The sequence below is a fragment of the Trichomycterus rosablanca genome, chromosome 14, assembly GCF_030014385.1.
Source record: "Trichomycterus rosablanca isolate fTriRos1 chromosome 14, fTriRos1.hap1, whole genome shotgun sequence".
Taxonomy (NCBI): Eukaryota; Metazoa; Chordata; class Actinopteri; order Siluriformes; family Trichomycteridae; genus Trichomycterus; species Trichomycterus rosablanca.
In genome coordinates this window covers 27,810,753-27,833,100 of record NC_086001.1, presented here as the reverse complement: position 1 = coordinate 27,833,100, position 22,348 = coordinate 27,810,753, and the positions used below count along the sequence as shown (strand labels likewise).

The window sequence follows — 22,348 nt, the reverse complement described above, 5'->3', positions numbered from 1 at the left end:
TTTATGTCGTTTGCACATTGGCACTACGTAGCTTTGATGAAAAAGCGCACTTAAAACGACGCTGATCCGGTGTATCCGCGACGTATTTTCCGACATACCTACGTCCAGCTTCCCCTTCTACGACTTTCATCCGATGTCTCCACGATGTCTTGTTTTAATATTTTATTTTTATTTTGTGTTTTGTCTTTTAGCAAAACTGAGTTCAAATTATGAAAGGTTTAACAATAAACTTTTATTAGGAATTAAAAATTTTAAAAAATTGCAAAATTATGTAAAACATTTGATATAAAATGTTTCTTATTTTAACATACACATATAAATATATAATAACTTACATACTACTAACTTAGCCTTAACTTTAAAAAAACAGAACATATTTACAAGTATTTATATATACATAAACTATTATATATATAAAACATAAAATAAATGTAAAAACTATCGCTGCCTTTTTCTGAGCCTGTCACTGGAAAGGCGAAGCCACTCTTTAATGATCTTCTCAGCTTCAGCCTCATTTGGAGTGGGGAGCAGCGGGTTTCTCATTGCTGATACTGGAAAAAAAAATCGGATTACAAAAAGAGTAGGTATATGTAGCTGTAACATTAGACATGAGTAATAGAATAAATAGTCTCGCTGTATTAAATGAAATTTTATTCATCCCAATGACTCAGTTTCTTTTTTTTTTCTCCAGTGAACAATTTAAGACAATGTACAATACAAAAATATGAAATATAACAACCCATTCAACTAATTAGCACATGGAGGGCAGTATGCAAGTGCACAGCCTTTGCAGAAATATTTCTTACACCTGCAGCACACAGTATGTGTTTTACAGTCCTTCTTTTGAGGGCAGAACTGACATCTCTTCCTCTTACTTGCCCTAGCTGGGGAAGTGGCTGTGGTAGCTGGATCCTCAGGTTGATCAGGGGCTCCTGCACTCTGAATAGCTTTCACAACTGCTGCTAAGGCTTCTGTGTGGGGGACATGCTTCCTTCTTTCAATGAGTGGAGTTACAAGTGCCTTTCCTAGCTGCTCCAGGAACACCCTCCTCTTGTTCTGCTTACGAGACATCCAGGTCGGGTTGATCTCTCTCCAAATCACAAAGGCATTGTAGGAGGAAACATCAATGATGTTGTGGAAGATGACCAGGGGCCAGCGGGCAGTCATTCTTCTGCAGCTATCTGTTCCAATCACCTTATCTAGGTTGTCCACACCTCCTTTGTTGCGGTTGTAGTCTAGGATGATGATTGACTTCCTGTCCTCACGATCGCTAATGTCACCATCTGCGTGCAGTGTGCTCAGAAGAACTACATTCTTGTTTTTCTTTGGGAGGTAGGAAACTGGAGTGGTGGTGGGCGTGAAGGCAAACTTTGAGGAGAAGACCTTTCTCTCCTTTGACGCAAGCAGTGCAGGTGGGAGCTCAGGCTTGTTCTTTCGAACTGCACCAACCATGGTGATCTTCCTCTTCAGGAGCTGCAGTCCGAGTTCATAAGAGGTGAAGAAATTGTCACATGTCACATTGTGACCCCTCAGTCCCTCTGTCACATCAAGCACAACGTTTTGTTCTGCATGCCTGCTGTGTTGGTCATATGCTGCTGAGGACCATGTTATTTTGCCATTTTTTGAAAGGAAAGTCTCTCTTTTAGCTTCAGGGTTTTCTTCTTCTTCTGAAGATGATTCATCATGCTCTGGGTTGTATTCCTCCCCATCTTCTTCTTCGGTTACATGCTCCACTTCCTCTTCTGAATCAGAGTTGTCTTGCTGGACATCTGAGAAAATCAGCTCTACAGCCTCTTCAACGCTATAACGCACACTCATGGCTTCAGTACAGACAGAATTCTGGGTCCTGTTATCTGCAGCACCTTTATAACCTCTGGAAATAAACAGGTGGTCTTCTGAAGTCTGCGAGAACACCACCTGATTACTTCTGCTACTGATTGATCTGAGACACAACTAAAACATTGTAACATTCTGTGGGTTGTAAATAACTCTGTGACCTTGATTTCAACTCTATTTACCTCACGGGTCATTTTGACACGAAGACCACCTTTGTACCTTTTTTTGTACAGCTTACATGGAAATGTGAATAAAAGCAACATTTCACTTTTTCTATTGTTGGGGCCAATCTAGGAAAAGTCATAAAATTTCAAGGTAAAAAAATAGCATTTAGTGGATTTTTGGGGGGGTTTTAACACAGTGGCGGGTCATTTTGACCCGAGGACAACAGGAGGGTTAATGCCATTAGACTGCAATAGCTTGTCATCTTTTGATAGAGCTATGAATTTTTGGCATATTAAACAATTCAACATGAGAATGGTAAGGCATTCATCTAGGATTAAAGACTACAGCCTATACACCATATAAAGACTACTGTACTCTGTTAATCAATGGAAGATCACAAAAATATCCATCCAGCAATGATCCTGTGGTTAGAAAATGACTACTGATTATGGTCTAGTGGACTAGAAGGTGCACAAACAAGATATCTTAAGTCAATATACAGAACTAAAAATTGTTGACAAAAATGTTTATACTTACAGACAATTGTGTCTTTCAGGTGTGTGTTTTTGATGGCCGTTTTCTCTCCTCTGCCACACCAGTTCAACTGCACAGCTAGTTGAGGAGCAAACACTTTGCCACAAATCCGCCACACTGTTTTTTTAAGTGTTTGCCAACCAACCAGTGACAGTTTTGACACCTGAAGTTGACAAAAATATTCGGTAAGTAATGTACATGCAATGTACAATATATATATATATATATATACATACATACATACAGGGGTTGGACAAAATAACTGAAACACCTGTCCTTTTAGTGTGGGAGGTTTCATGGCTAAATTGGACCAGTCTGGTGGCCAATCTTCATTAATTGCACATTGCACCAGTAAGAGCAGAGTGTGAAGGTTCAATTAGCAGGGTAAGAGCACAGTTTTGCTCAAAATATTGCAATGCACACAACATTATGGGTGACATACCAGAGTTCAAAAGAGGACAAATTGTTGGTGCACGTCTTGCTGGCGCATCTGTGACCAAGACAGCAAGTCTTTGTGATGTATCAAGAGCCACGGTATCCAGGGTAATGTCAGCATACCACGAAGAAGGACAAACCACATCCAACAGGATTAACTGTGGACGTAAGAGGAAGCTGTCTGAAAGGGATGTTCGGGTGCTAACCCGGATTGTATCCAAAAAACATAAAACCACGGCTGCCCAAATCACGGCAGAATTAAATGTGCACCTCAACTCTCCTGTTTCCACCAGAACTGTCCGTCGGGAGCTCCACAGGGTCAATATACACGGCCGGGCTGCTACAGCCAAACCTTTGGTCACTCGTGCCAATGCCAAACGTCGGTTTCAATGGTGCAAGGAGCGCAAATCTTGGGCTGTGGACAATGTGAAATATGTGAATATGATGTATTGTTCTCTGATGAGTCCACCTTTACTGTTTTCCCCACATCCGGGAGAGTTACGGTGTGGAGAAGCCCCAAAGAAGCGTACCACCCAGACTGTTGCATGCCCAGAGTGAAGCATGGGGGTGGATCAGTGATGGTTTGGGCTGCCATATCATGGCATTCCCTTGGCCCAATACTTGTGCTAGATGGGCGCGTCACTGCCAAGGACTACCGAACCATTCTGGAGGACCATGTGCATCCAATGGCGGTGCCGTGTATCAGGATGACAATGCACCAATACACACAGCAAGACTGGTGAAAGATTGGTTTGATGAACATGAAAGTGAAGTTGAACATCTCCCATGGCCTGCACAGTCACCAGATCTAAATATTATTGAGCCACTTTGGGGTGTTTTGGAGAAGCGAGTCAGGAAACGTTTTCCTCCACCAGCATCACGTAGTGACCTGGCCACTATCCTGCAAGAAGAATGGCTTAAAATCCCTCTGACCACTGTGCAGGACTTGTATATGTCATTTCCAAGACGAATTGACGCTGTATTGGTCGCAAAAGGAGGCCCTACACCATACTAATACATTATTGTGGTCTAAAACCAGGTGTTTCAGTTATTTTGTCCAACCCCTGTATATATATATATATATATATATATATATAGTGTGTGTGTGTGTGTAAGGTACAGTAAATTACCAATTTTTGCTTGAAGATCTTGTTTTGAAGATGGACTTCAAAGTCATTCAAGGCCTGAATGCTTTTCAGTGGAAGTCCATCTTCTTCCTCTTTATCTGCTGGTGCAGGTGGCATCTTCAGGCTGCTGTTACCCAAAAAGGGGCCTCTTTGGGTAATAACAGAAGTGAGATGCTAGACCTGGAGCTGCAGTTTCCCCAGCATCTCTAAGATGGCCCTCTCTGCTGCTGGGAAGTCACATAATAATATCATGGTTATTCACACATCTTTATTAGATCAATAAATAAGACAATTAAGAATTTTATAAAATAGAATTTACTTAAACTTACGTGTGCATTGACCCGGCACTAGTCGGCCTGTAGGCAGACGGACTCTAGGTGCGTTAGCTATTAACACCAAGGACAGTATATTGGTCTACTCATAAGTATTTAAGTATAACAATAATAAGTGAGGTTAACCACAAATATAAAGTCACTGTAATTTGTGCAGTGCTGTTATCTTACCTGGTCCTGCTGACTGAGACTGACTGAGAATGTCACAGTGGCTTTCCAAACCAACACTTTGATTGTCTTCTGTCACTTAAGGAGAAAGGTAAGCACTTGGTAAGATTTAAGTTTGTCTTCTTAAACATGCTGAAGATCTATAGTGAAATTTTCTATTAAATTATTAAGAAACATTGTAGTTAATTGTAATGTTAATGACTGTAGAGAAACCTTACTTTGTTCTGTGATGGTGGACTGTCCATCTTGACTGAGCAATTGGATTTGTAGCAAATAATTATGCATGGGTGATTAAACTTTTTATGAATTTGTAAGGTTATGTATATTTCTCTATTTGTTTTGATAAATACTTATCAAGCAGGGGGTTTCTATGAATAGCATATATGACAAATGTGATTTTACTCTGCTGTGTTGGTTCAGTGAACCAAGCATCCTGAATTCTTCCCTGATAGGACTGGGCCTTTGACATCACTGAAAAAAAGAAATAGGTATGTACTATATTCATAATTTAAATTTGTTATTCTAAGTTTGTTTTATTGTGGACTGAAATTAAAACTGCACTTCAGAACTTTTATTAGTTGGACAGGATAAAAGGAAAAAATACTGTAAGCTCTCTTAAATCTAGTCATTTCCACAGCATGAAACATTTTTGTTCCATTGCTTAATTGAATTTATTTAAATATGTTAAACTTGTTTTATTAATTAGTAGGAGAATATCTCAGTTTCAACATTTGATATGTTTTCTTGGTACTATTTTCAATTAAAAATACAATGTAAATAATTTGCACATCATTGTATTCTGTTATTATTTATATGTTGCCCAGCATCCCAACTTTTTTGGAAAGTGTTGTAATGTTTTTATATATTTAATTTCTTCATTTTCAATGAACTTTACCTTGTCTAGATTCTGGGAAGGAGGTTTCATCCGAGTATCCCTGAACATTTGTCTGGAAGCACTCATCCTGTGACATCACTAAAAAATCATAATTTGGTAAGTACACTGTCCATTTTAAAAACCTGCTTTTTTCAATATGCGTTTATGCGTGATGTTTGAAATACTACGCTTCTATAAATATGATGGAACTGAAAAAAAATGATTTTATTTTTCTCTGGGCATTGGTTATATTATTATAGACTAGCTTTGCACTGCTTAGTCCTCAAACAGTTTAACAAACACATTCTTAACAGTATCTAACTAATTATAGTGAATATTAACAATCTTCAGTATGAGATTTCTAATAAACGCCCAGTAATACTTGTGAAAATGTGAAATATCATAAGCTTTAAAGCCAGTGTTGTGTTTTAAAGATTTGCCAGGCTTTTCCCAGTCTTTCAAACTATATTTTATTCAGGCAATGGAATGAAAAGATTTAAGTCTTCTGAGCTATTGTGTTTCCTAAAATTTAAGGGGCCCTATAAGGTGGTATAAGTATATAAACAAGATTCAAAATGTATTTTTATTATTATTTTATCAAAATAAGGCTGAGGGTTTTTTTTTTTTTTTTTTTTTTTTTTGGTGATGTCACAAAAATGCCAGGCGCATGTATGTATCTGTTCAGCCTTCAGCCATTTAGACCCATCTAGTCCAGCTCAAGTTGCAAAGAGTGTTACATCTTGGACTGCTTTTCTTTTTTTTTTTTTTTTTTGGGAAGACAAATACACTAAACTTACTACTTCTGTTTGTTCCAGGATTTCGATGGTCAGCAGGTGGTGGTGGTGGTATTGGTGGTGGTGGTAGGGAATGCACTGTTTTCTTTTTCATTTTGAGATTCTGTTTTTGAGGGCTGGGATGCCATTTTGCTTGAGACTTTTCAATAAATTCAAATGGCTTTTTAGGTCTAAAAAGTAAAAGAAAAATCAAATAGAAATCTTCATGAAGTACTACACAATGTTGTGTGACATGTTATAAAATTACTTTCGTTTTCGTGGGAAATCATTGTCTGAATTTAAATCCGAGGTCTCGCAGGATATTCTCCATTTCTGGACGACCTTGTCCAAACAATCTGTAATATATTTTGCATGCAGACAATTAAATGCATAATATACAGTCATGGGAAAAAGTAAGTACACCCTCTTTGAATTTTATGTTTTTATGTATCAGGACATAATATAAATCATCTGTTCTTCATCAGGTCTTACCATTATATAAATACAACCTCAGATAGACAATAACACATAACAAATTACACCATCTCATTATTTATATAAAAAACTAGATCAAAATACAAAAAGCAGTGTGTGAAAAAATAAGTACACCCTTACTGTTTCTAAAGGAATTAAGAGGGTATTTATCAGTCAGGTTCTGCTAATCAAATGATCTTGATTAACTGATGATTAGTAAGTGTGATCACGTCTATAAAATCAGAAGTTTTGGCACTTATTGTGGTCTGGACCATTCAGGTGTGTGTAAACACAATACCAAGTAGGAAAGACATCAACAATGATCTTAGACAAAGAATTGTTCCTGCTGATTATTCTGGGAAGGGTTATAAAGCCATTTCCAAATCTGAAGTTCATCGTTCTACAGTAAGAAAGATCATTTACAAGTGGAAAACATTCAAGGCAGCTTCCCAGTAGTAGACGTCCCTGCAAGTTCACCACGAGATCAGACTGTGCAATGCTCTGAGAAATTGCAAAACATCCAAGAGCTTCATCTAAGACTCTACAGGCTTCGGTTAGCATGTTAAATGTTCAATTTAATGACTGTTCAACTAAAACAAAAAGACTGAACAAGTTTGGCCTGCTGGAAGGGTTTCTGAAAGAAAATGTTCTCTCTTTAAAATGAACATGACAAAACAGATTAAGTTTGCAAAGTTGCATCTGAAATAAACCACAAGATTTCTGGAACAATGTCCTGTGGACAGACGAAACCAAAATTGAGATATTTGGCCAAAATTCACAACGGCACATCTGACAAAAAACAAACACAGCATATCAGCACAAACACCCCATACAAACTGTCAATCATGGTGGTGAAGGGGTGACGATTAGGGGTTTGTGTTACAGTCACAGGATCTGGACAGATTACAGCCGTTGAGTCGACCATGAACTCCTCTTGAAACCAAAGTATTCTAGAGTTAAATTTGAGATCATTTACAAATGAATGGACACAAACCTCAATGAACTGAAGTAATGTTGTAAAGAAGAGTGGAGTAAAAATCCTCCAGAACGATGTTAGAGACTGATAAAGTCATACAGAAAACCATTACTACAACTTATTACTAATAAATGAGATTCTACATGCTATTCATTCATGGGGTGTACTTATTTTTTCACATACTACTTTTTCTATTTTGGTCTAGTGTTTTTATACAAATGAATGAATGAGTGTAATTTATTATGCATTATTGTTTATCTGAGACTGTATTTATATAATTTTAAGACCTGATAAGAAATAGATGGTTTTTATTATGTCTGAATACACAAAACCATAGAATTCAAAGAGGGTGTACTTACTTTTTCACATGACTGTACATACAGTACAGACCAAAAGTTTGGACACACCTTCTCATTCAAAGATTGTTCTTTTTTTTCATGACTATGAAAATGGTAGATTCACACTGAAGGCATCAAAACTATGAATTAACACATGTGGAATTATATACTTAACAAAAAAGTGTGAAACAACTGAAAATATGTTTTATATTATAGTAGCCACCTTTTGCTTTGATTACTGCTTTGCAGTAGAGTACATCCGTCCACCTTTTCTGCGCCGCACAAAGACACGGTGGTTGGAACCAAAGATCTCAAATTTGGACTGATCAGACCAAAGCACAGATTTTCACTGGTCTAATGTCCATTCCTTGTGTTCTTTAGCCAAAACAAGTCTCTTCTGCTTGTTGCCTGTCCTTAGCAGAGGTTTCCTAACAGCTATTTTACCATGAAGGCCTGATGCACACAGTCTCCTCTTAACCGTTGTTCTAGAGATGTGTCTGCTGCTACAACTCTGTGTGGCATTTACCTGGTCTCTAATCTGAGCTGCTGTTAACCTGCGATTTCTGAGGCTGGTGACTCGTATGAGCTTATCCTCCGCAGCAGAGGTGACTCTTGGTCTTCCTTTCCTGGGGCGGTCCTCATGTAAGCCAGTTTCTTTGTAGCGCTTGATGTTTTTTGCGACTGCACTTGGGGACACTTTCAAAATTTTCCCAATTTTTCGGACTTACTGATCTTCAGTTCTTAAAGTAATGATGGCCACTCATTTTTCTTTACTTAGCTGCTTTTTTTCTTGCCATAATACAAATTCTAACAGTCTATTCAGTAGGACTATCAGCTGTGTATCCACCTGACTTCTGCACAACACAACTGATGGTCCCAACCCCATTTATAAGGCAAGAAATCCCACTTATTAAACCTGACAGGGGACACCTGAGAAGTGAAAACCATTTCAGGTGACTACCTCTTAAAGCTCATCAAGAGAATGCCAAGAGTGTGCGAAGCAGTAATCAAAGCAACAGGTGGCTACTTTGAAGAACCGAGAATATAAAACATATTTTCAGTTGTTTCACACTTTTTTGTTAAGTATATAATTCCACATGTGTTAATTCATAGTTTTGATGCCTTCAGTGTGAATCTACAATTTTCATAGTCATGAAAATAAGTCATGAACTCTTTGAATGAGAAGGGTGTGTCCAAACTTTTGGTCTGTACTGTATAATGTACATAATATAGATAATGTTTATCTAATCAATATTCTTATACATTTTAGATTACCTGAGCTGTAAAGGATACGAGCTTGGTGCTGTGTCCATCCTCTGCTCACATTTGGGACCTCACTGCCTCGGATACTTTTTAGAAGTTTGGCTTTGTCTGTGTATGGAGGCCACCATGATATGCCCTCATGGTACCACTCTGCTGCCACCGGGCTTGTTGTTCCCTCATCCACAAATTCAACCAGTAGGTACATTCCTATCATACAGGGATCTATCATGCTACTCATATGTCATGAAAACTATAAAAAAAAATAAACTTGATTATGAAGAAGAAAATTTAAAAAAAACTCAGTGGGGATGAAAAGGGAGGTTCTGGTAGCAAATTTCTCATGAACTGGTATGCAGAAGGGGAAAAGATACAGATTTCATCTTATATGGCAAAACAAATGCCTTCTGTTGAACTTCTGAAAATTTGCAATATTCAGTGGCCCCTGAGACCTTGTCTATTAAGTAGATGCCAAGTGTGGCTGAGGAAAGAGGGTATTCGAAGAATGATTCCTGTTCGAGAAAACAGCAGTATGCAATGTAGACCTCATTTCCATGGGAGAAAATATTTTTCACTCTGGCAACTTTGTTGTTGATGTAAATAAAGCTGTTGGCTTCATCTAATCTCAATGAGAAACTCTGTGTCCTCAGTTCGCGATACTGACTGGCTGTTTGGATGGACCTGGGAAGTGGACCACATGCATGAACTTTGTATAATCCCATTCTTTTCCTATTTCGATTCAGTTTTTTGGGCCTCTCTGACAGTCTTCTAATGACCTGACTGAGTGGGAAGCCAGGTTTTCTAATTAGCTTTTTAATCTGGTGAAGGAAAGATTCAAATTTAAATGCACTGAAATTATCGAGTGCACCATGTATTTTTACATCTTGTGCCAAGTGAACAAGGTTGTGTACATTGTAAGACATGAACTTTTCCCCATAGAGCTCTTGAAAGTGTTTCACAAATAAAACCAAAATGTCATTAGCATACTCAAGATGGTCTCGGAGTAGCTGTTTGCTAGTTTTGGTATGCTGTTGTAATGAGTGTGCTATTTAAAAGAACAGGCCCACTGTACAACAAAAACTGCCGGAACTCAGTAGCTTTCCACCTGTCTAACTCTCTTACAGACCTTGGTTGTCGCGAGAATTCCAAGGGAACATTTTTACGGATTTGCTGAAGTCTGCTTGAAAGGTTGTCAACAGTAGAGGCAGGCAGTCTGCAGGACAAAGGACCCCGTAGCCACAACAAAAGGAGCCTGCGCATAACACCAAGGCACACAAGGTGCATATAGTCTAATGGAAAGCCTGTTACCATTTTCAGTGATGTTCTTTGCAGTGGTGTGGGACCATGATGATGTTCTTCATCTATTTGTGGGTACATTTCCCACAGCCACTATAGCCAGAGTGACCTTTTATGTTTTTCACAAAGGCACATGCCGGAGCATCACAAACTACTGTGCACAGCCTTAAGTACAGGAAATCTCCTTTGTAATTAAATCCTTTTTCCAGATTAGAAATGTCTGACACAAAATCTTCTAGGAAGGCACCCAGGGATCCTGGTTTTTGGTTGCCACAAAACAAACCTATTATGACTGGGTCATGTTTTGGAAGATTTTCAATAATTCCTAGAATTGGCCAAAACTGTGTGGTGGAACTCTTGAATAAAGGTAAACCATCAATATTGACCTGGAGGTTCAGAAGGTGTGTTTCTTTTATGACATGCTTGTGTTCTTCTAAGAGATGTGTAATAGCTTCAAGCACACCAAAATGGTAATACTGTCCCCCAGCAATATCTTTGCAGGTCATTTTTGTAGAACGAACAGTTCCAAGCAATGTTCTTGCATCATGAGAGAGTTTTGGGTGGTAATCTGCCAGGATCTTTAGGAGACTGTTTAAAGCAGAATGTGTAACATTTTGCTCAACAGCCCATGATGCCAGTCTACTATGCAGAGAGGCTTGGACTTCTGAATCTGAGTCTGTGTCTGATTCTGTTTCTGTGAGTTCAAAGGCATCAAAAAATTCCTCGTTGTCCTCATTGGACAAACAGTCTTCAATTTCCTCAGTATTTTGTTCCTGCCTTTGATATGGACTCCCACAGCCCAGTTCATTTACATAGACAGAAATTAATTGTTCATTAACTCTGGCTTTGGATTTTCTTCTTATTGTCCAATATGAGGGTGTTGTGAAAGCCATACTGAGAATTTAAAAAGACCAAACATGAAACATAAAATAAATGTTTTAAACAGTCTTCTGTTCCATCTTGACAATGGTTACTTACTGGATGCAGATGAAAAACTTCACAGGATAATCACAGAATTGGAAATCTGTTTTAAGAGAAATATATTAATTATAACAAAAACTATAGTATTACTTATGTCATGCTCCGTTACTGTAGAACATAATTGTAGAACTTCACTATTTAAGTTATAACTCAAGTATTTCAAGAACAGAGTCATAATATTTCAAGATTAAAATAATTATTTTAAGATTAAACTTAAAATTTTGAGAATGTGAAATCACTGTGGACTACCCAACAGCATTTTATGGTACTGTGTGAGGCACACAGAAACATTCTACTAAAAGGCTCAGGTATTAAATCCGCAAAAGAACTGGATTCTAAAATAAATTACACATCATTTACTGATGTTTAATCACAAACCTGACCGAGGAAAGTGTTAGTAATATTATCAGAAAACCCCAATGCAGCCCTAAAGATGGTCATGTGTTTTTACGGTTAGAATTTGGATTCTGGTAGTCCAATGATGCTCTAAATATTACACATTTATTCTCAAACTATTACAACTTTAATCTCAAAATAATTATGACTTTGATCTCATTACGATTTTAAACTTTACATTTTTTGGTCACCATCATAAATATGACTTTAGTATTAAATATTTTTGATAATCTTGAAGTAGAGCTTAATCACAAAATATTATGTCTTTCTTGATATCTTTTATTTTGACCCTAACTGACCCTAAAACACTATTTCAATAAACTTCTTCAGTTTGTAAGTTTTGTTTGTTGTAATGGGATTGATGGCAGACGTGGGTGTGGTTAGACCTGTAGCCCCCCTAAAAAGTGAGAAAAAGAAAGACGTGTCTGTTATATTTAGGGTGGACAATGTGTATTTAACTGTTGTGGATAACATACTAGTCATAATTATTTTATTCACTTGGGCCAATCCATTAAATTATTCTGGAGCATTTTCTGAATGTGCAATGTGTTCCCAAAACATTTTAAATAGTCTCTAACAAAACATAAAGATTGTATTTGTTTTATCTGTGATGAACAAGTAAACGTAGATTTATTGTAAGAGGTTTTGCCCAGATGGGATTCCACAGCGCTTCTTCAGATATAGGCGCGCATATTTTCTAAGCTCCAGCGCATCTGTTACTGATTGACGCGCTCTCCCTCACCAAAGCTCACTAAGTGTGAGTGATCTTGGCTAATCGCCTCTCTTTGTCTTCCTCCAAGTCCCTGCTATTGGTTTGCAGAAGTGTCAATCACTTCTTCTGACCCAGAGTTGTAAGCGAATCCCTGGCCAGAGCGCACTGCACATAACAATATTGCATCTCAATTTTTTTTTACCCTTTTAATTAAATCACAAAATACAATATCTATTAAAATGTAAAAAATATTCGAACATTTTATATTATTTACATATTTAATTTGCATATGGGACATCAATTTAGTCCCGCCCTCAGCTCGCTGGTCCGATCGGCGTAATTTGGTGATTGGTGGTTCTGGATGTCAGTCAGATCTTTCTCTGAAAGTAGGCGCTTCTTGTCTGCAGTGAGCTGTAAACAGTTAGTCCACGTGTGGGAGCAGAACGGGGGATGCTCGTGGATTTTTCCTCCTCTGTTATCAGTAGTGGCACGTAATTAAGCTTTAAGAAATGTCGGTAATGTGTTAAGTTCTTGTTTAAATGGTAATTGTCCAGTATATGTCAGTGATATTGTGCTGAACGTGAGCAGCCCAGCTGTTTAGCCTGTTGGAGTCAGACACGTTGGACATTTAGTTTAAAGTGTGTGTTTAAACTGTGCCTAATGTTTTACTACTGAACATCTTAGAGCTTAAGAGAATTTACAGTGTTCCGTTTTGTTGGTGCTCGATGGTCAACTAATAAATCACGACTCTGAGTCGACTCAATGTTAACCACGGCACCACGCATCGCGGACCAAAGCGGGATCCACGATTCCGTTACACTTTACAATAACAACAGTAATCGGCGTAGAGGAATCGACTCCTCTGGCGATCGGTGTAGAGGAATCGACTGCTCTGAATTATATATTTCGAGAATTAATAAAATATTAAACGTTTAATAATGTTCCTCTCAAACTGAAAATGAAAAATATTGTTTGGTATTTTATTTACCACAACAATCCATCTGTGTTAGCCTCAAAGCTAACTCAAGTTAACCTGGTTAATCTAAAAAGATTTATTTATTCGGATTAATATACCGGTATATTATATTGTTTTCATTATAACATATGAATTTTTCATATCTTGTGTTTTATTTTATTTATTTCTTACCTCTAAACTCCTTAAAGCCAGAAATAACGAACTGAGGGTTAAAAACGGCTTTTTATACCCTCAAACTGCGCGAGACTGCTAGCGCGTGCAGTCACTTTCACACTTTCCCGCCGCCCTCCTCAGGGTGTTCAGTCTAGTAAATATAATCAGCTACACTGTATGGACTAAAGTATTCTTTTATAACACCCCATTCTAAATCCATAGACATTTATATATAGTCTGTTCCCCTCTGCAGCTATAACAGCTCATATTCTTCTGGGAAGGCTTTCTACAAGAGTGTGTCTGTGGGAAATGTATCAGTTCATATAGCATCTGTGAGATCAGACAGTGATGTTGGATGAGAGGACCTGGCTCACAATCTTCATTCTAGTTTATCCCAGCAGTGTTTGAGGGGTTTGAGGTCAGAGCTCTGTATGGGCATTCACTAAGTGCTTGATTTTATACACTATATGGACAAAAGTATTGGGACACACTTCTTAATCACTAAATTTAGGGGGTTTGTTCAGTCCCATTGCCACAGGTATATAAAATCAAACACCTAGTGAATGCCAGGAGAATGAGTGCACAGTGTCAACCCAGTTTGGTGCAGGAGGGATAATGTTATGGGGTTTTTCAGGGCTTGGTCTAGGCCTGGGAATGAGAATTCTTAATGCTTCATTACACCAAGTCATTTTGGACAGTTATTTGGTTTCAACTTTGTGGGAACTGTTTGGAGAAGGCTCTTTTCTGTTTGTACATGACTGTGTCCCAGTGTACAAAGAAAGGTTCATAAAGGCATGGTTGGGTGAGTTTGGTCTGGAAGAACGTGATTGGTCCACACAGAGCTCTGACCACAACCCCATCGAACACCTTTGGGGGGAAATGGAGAATGGAGATTGTAAGCCATGTCTTCTTGTCCATCACTTCCTGACCTCATAAATGCTCTTATGGATGAATGGACAATAATTCCCACAGACACACTCAAATCTTGTAGAAAGCCTTCACAGTGGGATGTCATGAATTCTCCTGTAGGTGTAATATGTAGGTGTCCAAATACTTTTGTCCCTATTAGGTGTATATGTAGGATTTAGAGCAGCTAGACCAAGGTATGCTTCATTGCATTTGATCAGGAGGAGAAACTTTTACTTGCTACAGGGGATGACGCTATATTTAACACGAAACAAATACATTGGGTCCTGGTTTGCTTTTCTACTGGTCATATGTATTTGCAGTTTAACCAAAATTAGGGAACAAAGTGACACGTGACAAGCCTGCAAGCATAGAGGTGTTGAGTGAGACGCATCGAAGGCAGTTCAGTACGCTTGGTGGTCAATAGATTCATGTGGACTCAGACAAAACAGTGAGTTTTGGTAATCAATAGTTAATAAATACATTGATTAACAATATTTATATAGCACATCAACATGTTTACATAGTTACATCAGTATGCATTTTTTTTAAAGAAAAGAGTTACCTTGGTTAAAGAGCATTTATCCATGTATGAATGTATGTATTTATTCATGTATTTAGCAGTGGCCCTAATATGCTGTCGTAGCAAACATACCTTTCTCCAACAAAACAGTTGCATAGTGAAGACACAAGTGTGCTCGGGCCCAGAACATAGCAGTGTGCACAGGGGAAAAGGGAGTACAATCATTCTCTGGTATTGTACAAGGCAACAGCGCCTAGTGTGAGTGCACCTTTATGTTCTTAAACTTGGTATGGTTGTCAAAAGAAGTCATATCCTAATTTTTATTGATATATTTAACTGAGGGTCTGTGTAATCTTAACTTACTGACTAGTGTAAACTTTGACTTTTAAATACAACAGAAGGAGAAGAAGCCAAAATTGACTTGCAGGTGCAGAAATCTGCTATTAAAAAGGAAACATTCAAACGCCTCATGTCTAGACAGGACATGACACATTAAAACACATTTATATATCTGTGCACACACACACACACATGTGCCTTGTCCTTGTTTTTACTATGCACTTATTTACCATTCATCATAAATTCATTAAATGAATGTCTCATGAACTTAAACAGTTTGTCTGTGCTCTTTCCTCTGCGTTGTCCTGCATATAGTCTCCACCATGGTTTGTTGTGCTGCCTGGAGATGCTCCTGTCGCTCAGAGTGACTGACACACATCTTAACATTACCAGAGATTACACCAACAAAAATGAGGTAATCCTATTCAAACACTGCATTTGCACTTTTTACAAACAAAAACCACAGCACTGGGAAGCTTAAAGTTTGATTTATTTAAAGTAAGGAACAGGGAAAGGTCATTGGGATCTGTTAAAAAAATATAGACAAGAAAAAAAGCAAAAGCAGCACTAAAATAATAAAGAACGATAATGCTGCTCTCAAACAAAGTGAATTGGGGACAAATCATTTAAAGACCACTTTTTCAAAATGACCAAATTGAGGCATTAGTCAGACTAAACACAAAAGGGACGAAATAGATCAATCACTTTGCTGCTGGTCCAACAGGTTACAAGACCCTGCAGGTAGTGCAGGGTTCCTCTACCAAGAATAAGAGCCCTGCAAAGATGGATGCAGGGTGTTAGAACTGGGCCTGGTGTGTTCACATAGGTTTTTGGTTTTCTAAAACTGAAGGTAAATGGATTGACATAACTTGAAATGGAATGGGTGTTGACCTTGAATGAAATTGCAGCCACAGCAAATGTTGAATTTTAATCTAGCCATGGTCCACTTGGCAGTCTGTAGCATCACTGTGGCATCACCGCTCCTTCACCATGCAGCACCCAGTGCTCCTACAGTAGGTTATTAATATACACCATCAAGATTGCTTAAGTATAACTTACATTTAATATAGTAAAAGAGTAACTTTTTTATTTTTTACATTTTACTTTTATACGGTAGTACAATATTTTTGTACTGAGCATGAGCTTCCCATAAAGCCTATTATGATCAATTGTTTAAGACGTTTAACTCGCCTTGTATTTTCAGTCTCACTAACTTTTTCTTTTTCCTTTGTTATTAATTTAAAATCAGATGAGTTGCAACATAAGGTGATAGTCAAAAGAATCACAATGCCTACAGCATAATAAATAGGCTGTTTGTGGTTAATGTGTTGCATACTTTATTCAGTATACTAGCCTTATTTGTTAATGTTCCCTAAATTGACTAATTTAGTATGGGATAATTCACTAAGATGTGTTAATGCACAGATATTCAGTCTTATGCTTTAAATATTTTACCCTTTGAATGTGCATCACTCCATGCTCCACCACTGGGGTAAAAAATGTGACCCGTTGGAGTGATATTTTATATTTTAATATTTATTATTTTCACAAAACAGAATTAAACAAATGTGAAAATAATGACAGGTAATCACAGTTTATAGGTATTACCAGACTTAATGTTTTATGTGTCAAATATATGACTTAAAGATATTGCTAGAATTGAAAAACTATACAGGCGAGTCTCGCTTCAGCATCTGTCTTTGAGGAGTTTGGAGCTTCTCCCTGTGTCTGTGTGGGTTTTCGCCAGGTGCTCTGGTTCCCTCCCTGCTCCTGAAAAACACAAAGGGTAGGCTTATTGGATACACGTAATTGCCCCTCGGTGTGTGTGTGTGTGGTATGTGGTATATGTATTCCTGCTTTGTGCTGAGTGATTCCGGGTGGGCTCCGGACAAACCACCACTCTGACGGACTAAGCAGATGAGAAAATGTCTGACTGACTATCAGAATACACTGCTGTATTGCTTTTCAAAGATTATTGCCCTAATTTTAGTTTTTCTATTAGTTCAACCCTACTAAAAACAAGTTTGGCGTAAAGGACTGCCAGAAAGATCAATCTGATGTTTAAGGAACTAAACCACTTAATGTTTGGTTATTATGTAATGTGTACAGCAAATATACTGTCTTCTGTAACTTGATCTATTGAGCTATTTTAGCTGAAACACTCATTAGTTGTGTATATATTTTGTAAAAAAAAAAAAAAGATCTGATGCCACTGCAGCAGGACAGTACAGCAATAACAATATGGCAGTGTTCGTCATAACCTAATTTGGTGATCTTTTCTTCACTTGGCTTTGTCTACCATTGTTTTGCTTAACAACACTCAACTTACTCTTTCTTTTCTTCCTTTTGACACAGGTTTTGGCTCGAATCTCAGCATGTACAACGGACATCATCTTATGGAGCAGCAGCTTAAGTTGTCTTCAACCTTCAAAAGTTCAAAGACATCACTTCCCTCCTGTGTACCCTTCCCTGACTTCCTGTAGCAGCCTCCCCTTGAGTGAACAGCAGAATGACTGTCTTAGAACAGAGTCAAACTAACCAGGTTGTGTTCCAAACCGCATGGAAGGAGAGTCTCCTAAATTATAGAAAAGCTCTTAGTGCTGCTAGAGCAAAATATTTCTCCTCGCTAGAAGAAAACAAAACTAATCCTACATTTAATACTGTAGCAAAACTAACTAGGAAGACCACCACTACAGAAGCATCCACACCATCAGTATTTAGCAGCGACAACTTTATGAATTTTTTCAGTGATGAAGTTGAAAACATATGGCACAAAATTAATACTATTAATCTAAACCTGAGCAATCTGATGACAAACCAACTAGATGTCAGTATAGTTACATCAGATCAGCGTTTAGAGTCTTTTAACCCTCTCCGTGAGACCAAGTTAATTTCACTAATTTCTTGACAACATGTATACTAGATCCCGTACCCACAACTTTCCTAAAACAGATACAACTCTTTTAAAAAAGATCAATTCATCTCTTAGTACTGGCTATGTCCCTAAATCATTTAAAGCAGTTATCAAACCTCTGGCAAAAAACCTAACCTAGACCCCTGCCAGTTGTCTAATTACAGACCGATATCAACCCTCCCCTTCATCTCCAAAATCCTAGAAAAGGTTGTAGCACAGCAGCTATGTTCATACCTGCATAGAAATAACATTTGTCAGTCAGGGTTTAGGCCTGTGTGTTAAAGTTGTGAATGACTTGTTACTGGCCTCTGATCAGGGTTGTGTCTCCCTGCTTGTACTGCTTGACTTAAGCACATCCAGATAAGAGACACCAGTTTAGACTCTGGATGTTGAACAATTTTCTTTTACTAAATTATATAATAAAAAATATTAGGACCACAGGCAGCTAGAAGTAAACTTTCTGATTACATAGTAACTCTGGATGGTATTTCAGTTACACCATGTACAGCTGTTATAGACCTTGGTGTGATTATTAATTCCAGTTTTTCTTTTGAAGCTCATGTAGCTATCACCACCAGGATAGCCTTCTATCATCTTAGAAACCTTGCTAAGCTATGATGTCACTACATGACGCAGAAATACTTGTCCATGCTTTTGTTACCTCTAGGTTGGATTATTGTAATCCCTTTTGTCTGGTTGTTCCAGTAGGTGTATAAACAAACTGCAGTTAGTCCAGAATGCAGCAGCCAGAATCCTTACTAGAACCAGAAAATATGAACACATCACCCCTGTCTTATGCACACTGCACTGGCTCCCGGTCAGATTTCGCATTGACTATAAAATAATGTCTTCCGCATTTAACCCATCTGTGGCAGTGAACACGCACACACCAGTGCACCAGTCAACACACACCCAGTGTGTCGGGCAGCCATCCCCGGTGCCCATGGCACTTCAGCCATAGATCCTGGAAATTGAACCGGCAACCTTCTGGTACCAAGCCCAGTCCTCTAATTATTAGGCCAAGGCTAATTATTCGTTATTCTTATTAATTTTTCTAGTTTGGACCAGTGTAGGATGAGTCTCTTAAGGTTTCTTCCTCTTGCTCTGAGGGAGTAGTTTTCCTTGCCAATATTTTGCTTAGCTTGTTCATTAAGGTTTGGACCAGGGTTTTTTGTAAACTACTTCGAGTCTGATTGTGAAAAGTGCTGTCATTTTCATTTTAATTTATGTAATGTATCACATCTTCCCAGCTGTATCTAATGCAACTCAAGTTCAATTTATGTTGTATTTTAACATGATTGGTTCTACCATCATTCGTAAATGTGTTTAAATCGATAAATATTTTATTCAGTCAACTCTGAACTGAAACTATATTACAGGTGGGTGTAATCTCATGCAGGCTCACTATTTTTAAGGTTACATCATGTTCTATATTGTTATATGCACATTAAACTCAATTTTTATCTGTTGTATGATGTTGACCTTATAATATTTTTATATTTTCTGCAAGTTTCCATGTAATAAAGGCTACTTGGCATCAGCTGAAGCATTTCTACAAATTCATTTTTTGTAAATCAGAAGAGAAAATTTGCCAGCATTAATAAGCCTAATGTACAAATGAAGCAAGTGTTGCTGATTGGATCATAAACAGCCACAGCAACCTTAATTATTAGCTGAAGGATTTATTTTATTGCAAACTGCTAAATGCTCAACATTACATGATAAATTATGTTTTGCTTATCAGATCATAAATGGCCACAGCAATCTTTGGTGTTAGATGTAGGATACCATTTCCTTTAAATGTTCATTGATGGATAACAGAAATTCTGTTGCTGCTGGCAGGAAGAGAGTGAGCTGGGCACTATGTGAAGCTGTAATGGGCTGGCAAAGAATATTTTATATCTTAAAAATTACATATTTTACACCTGTGTATACAGTTAAAGGTGTGGAAAATGCTCTTATTGAGCTTTTTGTGTTCTTGTTGAAACAATATTTTTATTAATGCCACTGCATTTCAAACTACCATTGCAGTAAACCAACCTGATTTGTTTGTGACTGTAAATGTTGCTACTGTCTGGTTATCATTTTACACCTGACATTGATTTATTTTTTTAATGAAAGGCCACATTACATTCTCTGATACAGTGGTTGTTATAGTAACCAGGGTTGGCAGTGTACACAATATGACCAGTTACAGATTCAGATTTCTATACAGTAGCTATAGTTCATGGAACCAGGGGGCAGTGCATATAAATCTAATATAGCAATTTCATTTTCTGTTTAAAACCAACAGTGAATTTCGTGTGTCTTGAGTTTATATTTATTGTTGACGATAGTATCAGTGAAAAATCTTTTTCTTATGGGTAATATTTGGCTTTACTTTTCCTGCATGTACATCTCTGCTCCTTTAAAATCGTTGATACAGTCTGATGAATAGAACCGGTGATCTTTCAGTCCCAAGCGGGCTTCTCTGACCACGGCTCCATGTGACCCTGATGCGACAGTGGAGCTGAAAACGCGATGTTCCGATCTTCAGCCGATGCACGTTGCATAGGAAAGCAAAAAGCGACGCTTCCACGTTTTGCCTCCCAATATCCTACGTCTAAAAATAGTTACGTTAGATAACGTTAGATTTTGGTTCCCCTATGGTTATTTTTAGGGAACCATCCCATAACGTTATGGGAACGTTCTATTTTCGTTTAAAAAATCAGCACTGTTCCCGGAACGTTCTCTCATGGTTTTATGAAAACTAACAGAGAACGTTCTCTAAAAGTTGCCTTAAGGTTTTCTTTCTTATGTGTTTAAAGTAACGTTCCAGTAACGTTCCCGGAAGGTTTTCTTATGATCTTTAAAGTTTTTTAGTAGGAACTTACCAAAAAACAGCCTTTTGCTTGAAACGGTCCATGTAGATCAACCTTTACTTACAAGTACCAACTATAAAACTATGAAACCTAACGTTCTCTCATAGTTAAAGCTTGTATAAGGTTTTATTTCTTATGTGTATAAAGTATCGTTCCAGTAACGTTTCCGGAAGGTTTTCTCATGATCCAGTGAGAGTAATTAGCTCTATATATATATAGCAATCAGAACTCTCCATTCCCAGCCAGCACAATCATCTGGCCCAGTTCCCACTTTTCTATCGGCACAGTCGGCCGAGTGTCAGAATCGGCCAGAATCAGTGTAGCCAGATCCGGCCCAGTTGTTACCACTGCTGGGTTTGGCTGGTGCTCATAGAAATGCGTGCGCACCGACGCTGGTTGTCCGGCTGTGGCCCAGCGTCCAGTCTCTGATTCAGCGCCGGCAGACGAGCGTCACCATAGCAACAGTGCGACGCGAGCCGTTGAAAATGAGGAATCGTTCGTTCGTGTGAGGTAAATAAACATTTAATCTTAACAACTTTTTACTTAGCAAAAAGTAAGCAGAAAGTCTATTAATGAGTTTTGGATTAAGATAGAGAGTAATTTGGAATGTAAACTGTTAGGTAATGTTATCTAGTGAGTTTCAGGTTAACTGGTAGTCTGAACTGAAACACTTCAGGTAACGTTAGCTAAAAGGCTAACAGTTTCTAGCATTAGACAACAGCTGCTAGATAATTAAAGTTCACTGAATACTGTGGATAACGTAAACTTAAAAGCTACAATAAGCAACAAGAACAACAACAATAATAGTAATACAATAATAAGCAACAGACGACCTACCATCTCTGACTACATCCACAAGGTGGACCAACAAAGCAGGTGTGTATAATTTAAGAGTGGACAGTGAGTGGACACGGTATTTGAAAACTCCAGCAGCGATGCTGTGTCTGATCCAGTCATATAAGCACAACACACAATAACACACCACCACAGTCAGTGTCA

The 22,348-nt window shown here is 38.0% G+C and overlaps 2 protein-coding genes and 2 long non-coding RNA genes across 7 annotated transcripts in view; 2 read left to right on the top strand and 2 right to left on the bottom strand.

Annotated features, from left to right (window-relative positions):
* The window catches only part of LOC134326271 (zinc finger protein 585A-like), a 338,798-nt gene that overhangs the window by 213,237 nt on the left and 103,213 nt on the right, over positions 1 to 22,348 (top strand). The gene's annotated exons all lie outside the window — the stretch shown is intronic.
* LOC134326848 (uncharacterized) lies at positions 4,292 to 4,629 on the bottom strand. The gene is made up of 3 exons (XR_010014609.1): positions 4,601 to 4,629; positions 4,427 to 4,483; positions 4,292 to 4,324 (listed from the first exon to the last, which is right to left on the bottom strand). It is a non-coding gene; the product is annotated as an uncharacterized LOC134326848 (long non-coding RNA).
* On the bottom strand, positions 4,890 to 11,600 carry LOC134326810 (uncharacterized). Of its 3 annotated transcripts, none has more exons than XM_063008966.1 (6): positions 11,567 to 11,600; positions 9,308 to 9,502; positions 6,513 to 6,600; positions 6,269 to 6,435; positions 5,493 to 5,570; positions 4,890 to 5,068 (listed from the first exon to the last, which is right to left on the bottom strand). In XM_063008966.1, the coding sequence occupies exons 2-6, from the start codon at positions 9,498 to 9,500 to the stop codon at positions 4,914 to 4,916; spliced, it is 681 nt and encodes a 226-aa protein (XP_062865036.1). In that variant the 5' UTR covers positions 9,501 to 9,502; positions 11,567 to 11,600; the 3' UTR covers positions 4,890 to 4,913. The 3 variants fall into 3 exon arrangements, with proteins under 3 accessions (XP_062865036.1, XP_062865035.1, XP_062865037.1); XM_063008965.1 differs by having other exon boundaries at positions 9,308 to 9,545; positions 11,567 to 11,585; XM_063008967.1 differs by lacking the exon at positions 5,493 to 5,570 and having other exon boundaries at positions 9,308 to 9,545; positions 11,567 to 11,585.
* On the top strand, positions 4,963 to 10,283 carry LOC134326826 (uncharacterized). 2 transcript variants are annotated; one of them, XR_010014585.1, is made up of 5 exons: positions 4,963 to 5,085; positions 5,502 to 5,588; positions 6,287 to 6,331; positions 9,303 to 9,490; positions 9,943 to 10,283. It is a non-coding gene; the product is annotated as an uncharacterized LOC134326826 (long non-coding RNA). The 2 variants fall into 2 exon arrangements; XR_010014586.1 differs by lacking the exon at positions 6,287 to 6,331 and having other exon boundaries at positions 4,970 to 5,085.

Bases quoted from the DNA above. Each gene is read 5' to 3' on its own strand.
- LOC134326810 (XM_063008965.1), bottom strand. From the start codon at position 9,533: ATGAGTAGCATGATAGATCCCTGTATGATAGGAATGTACCTACTGGTT. The intron at 6,601-9,307 runs GTAATCTAAAAT...AATATATTACAG, and splicing joins TCGTATCCTTTACAGCTCAG to ATTGTTTGGACAAGGTCGTC. The intron at 6,436-6,512 runs GTAATTTTATAA...TTTACTTTTTAG, and splicing joins GATTTCCCACGAAAACGAAA to ACCTAAAAAGCCATTTGAAT.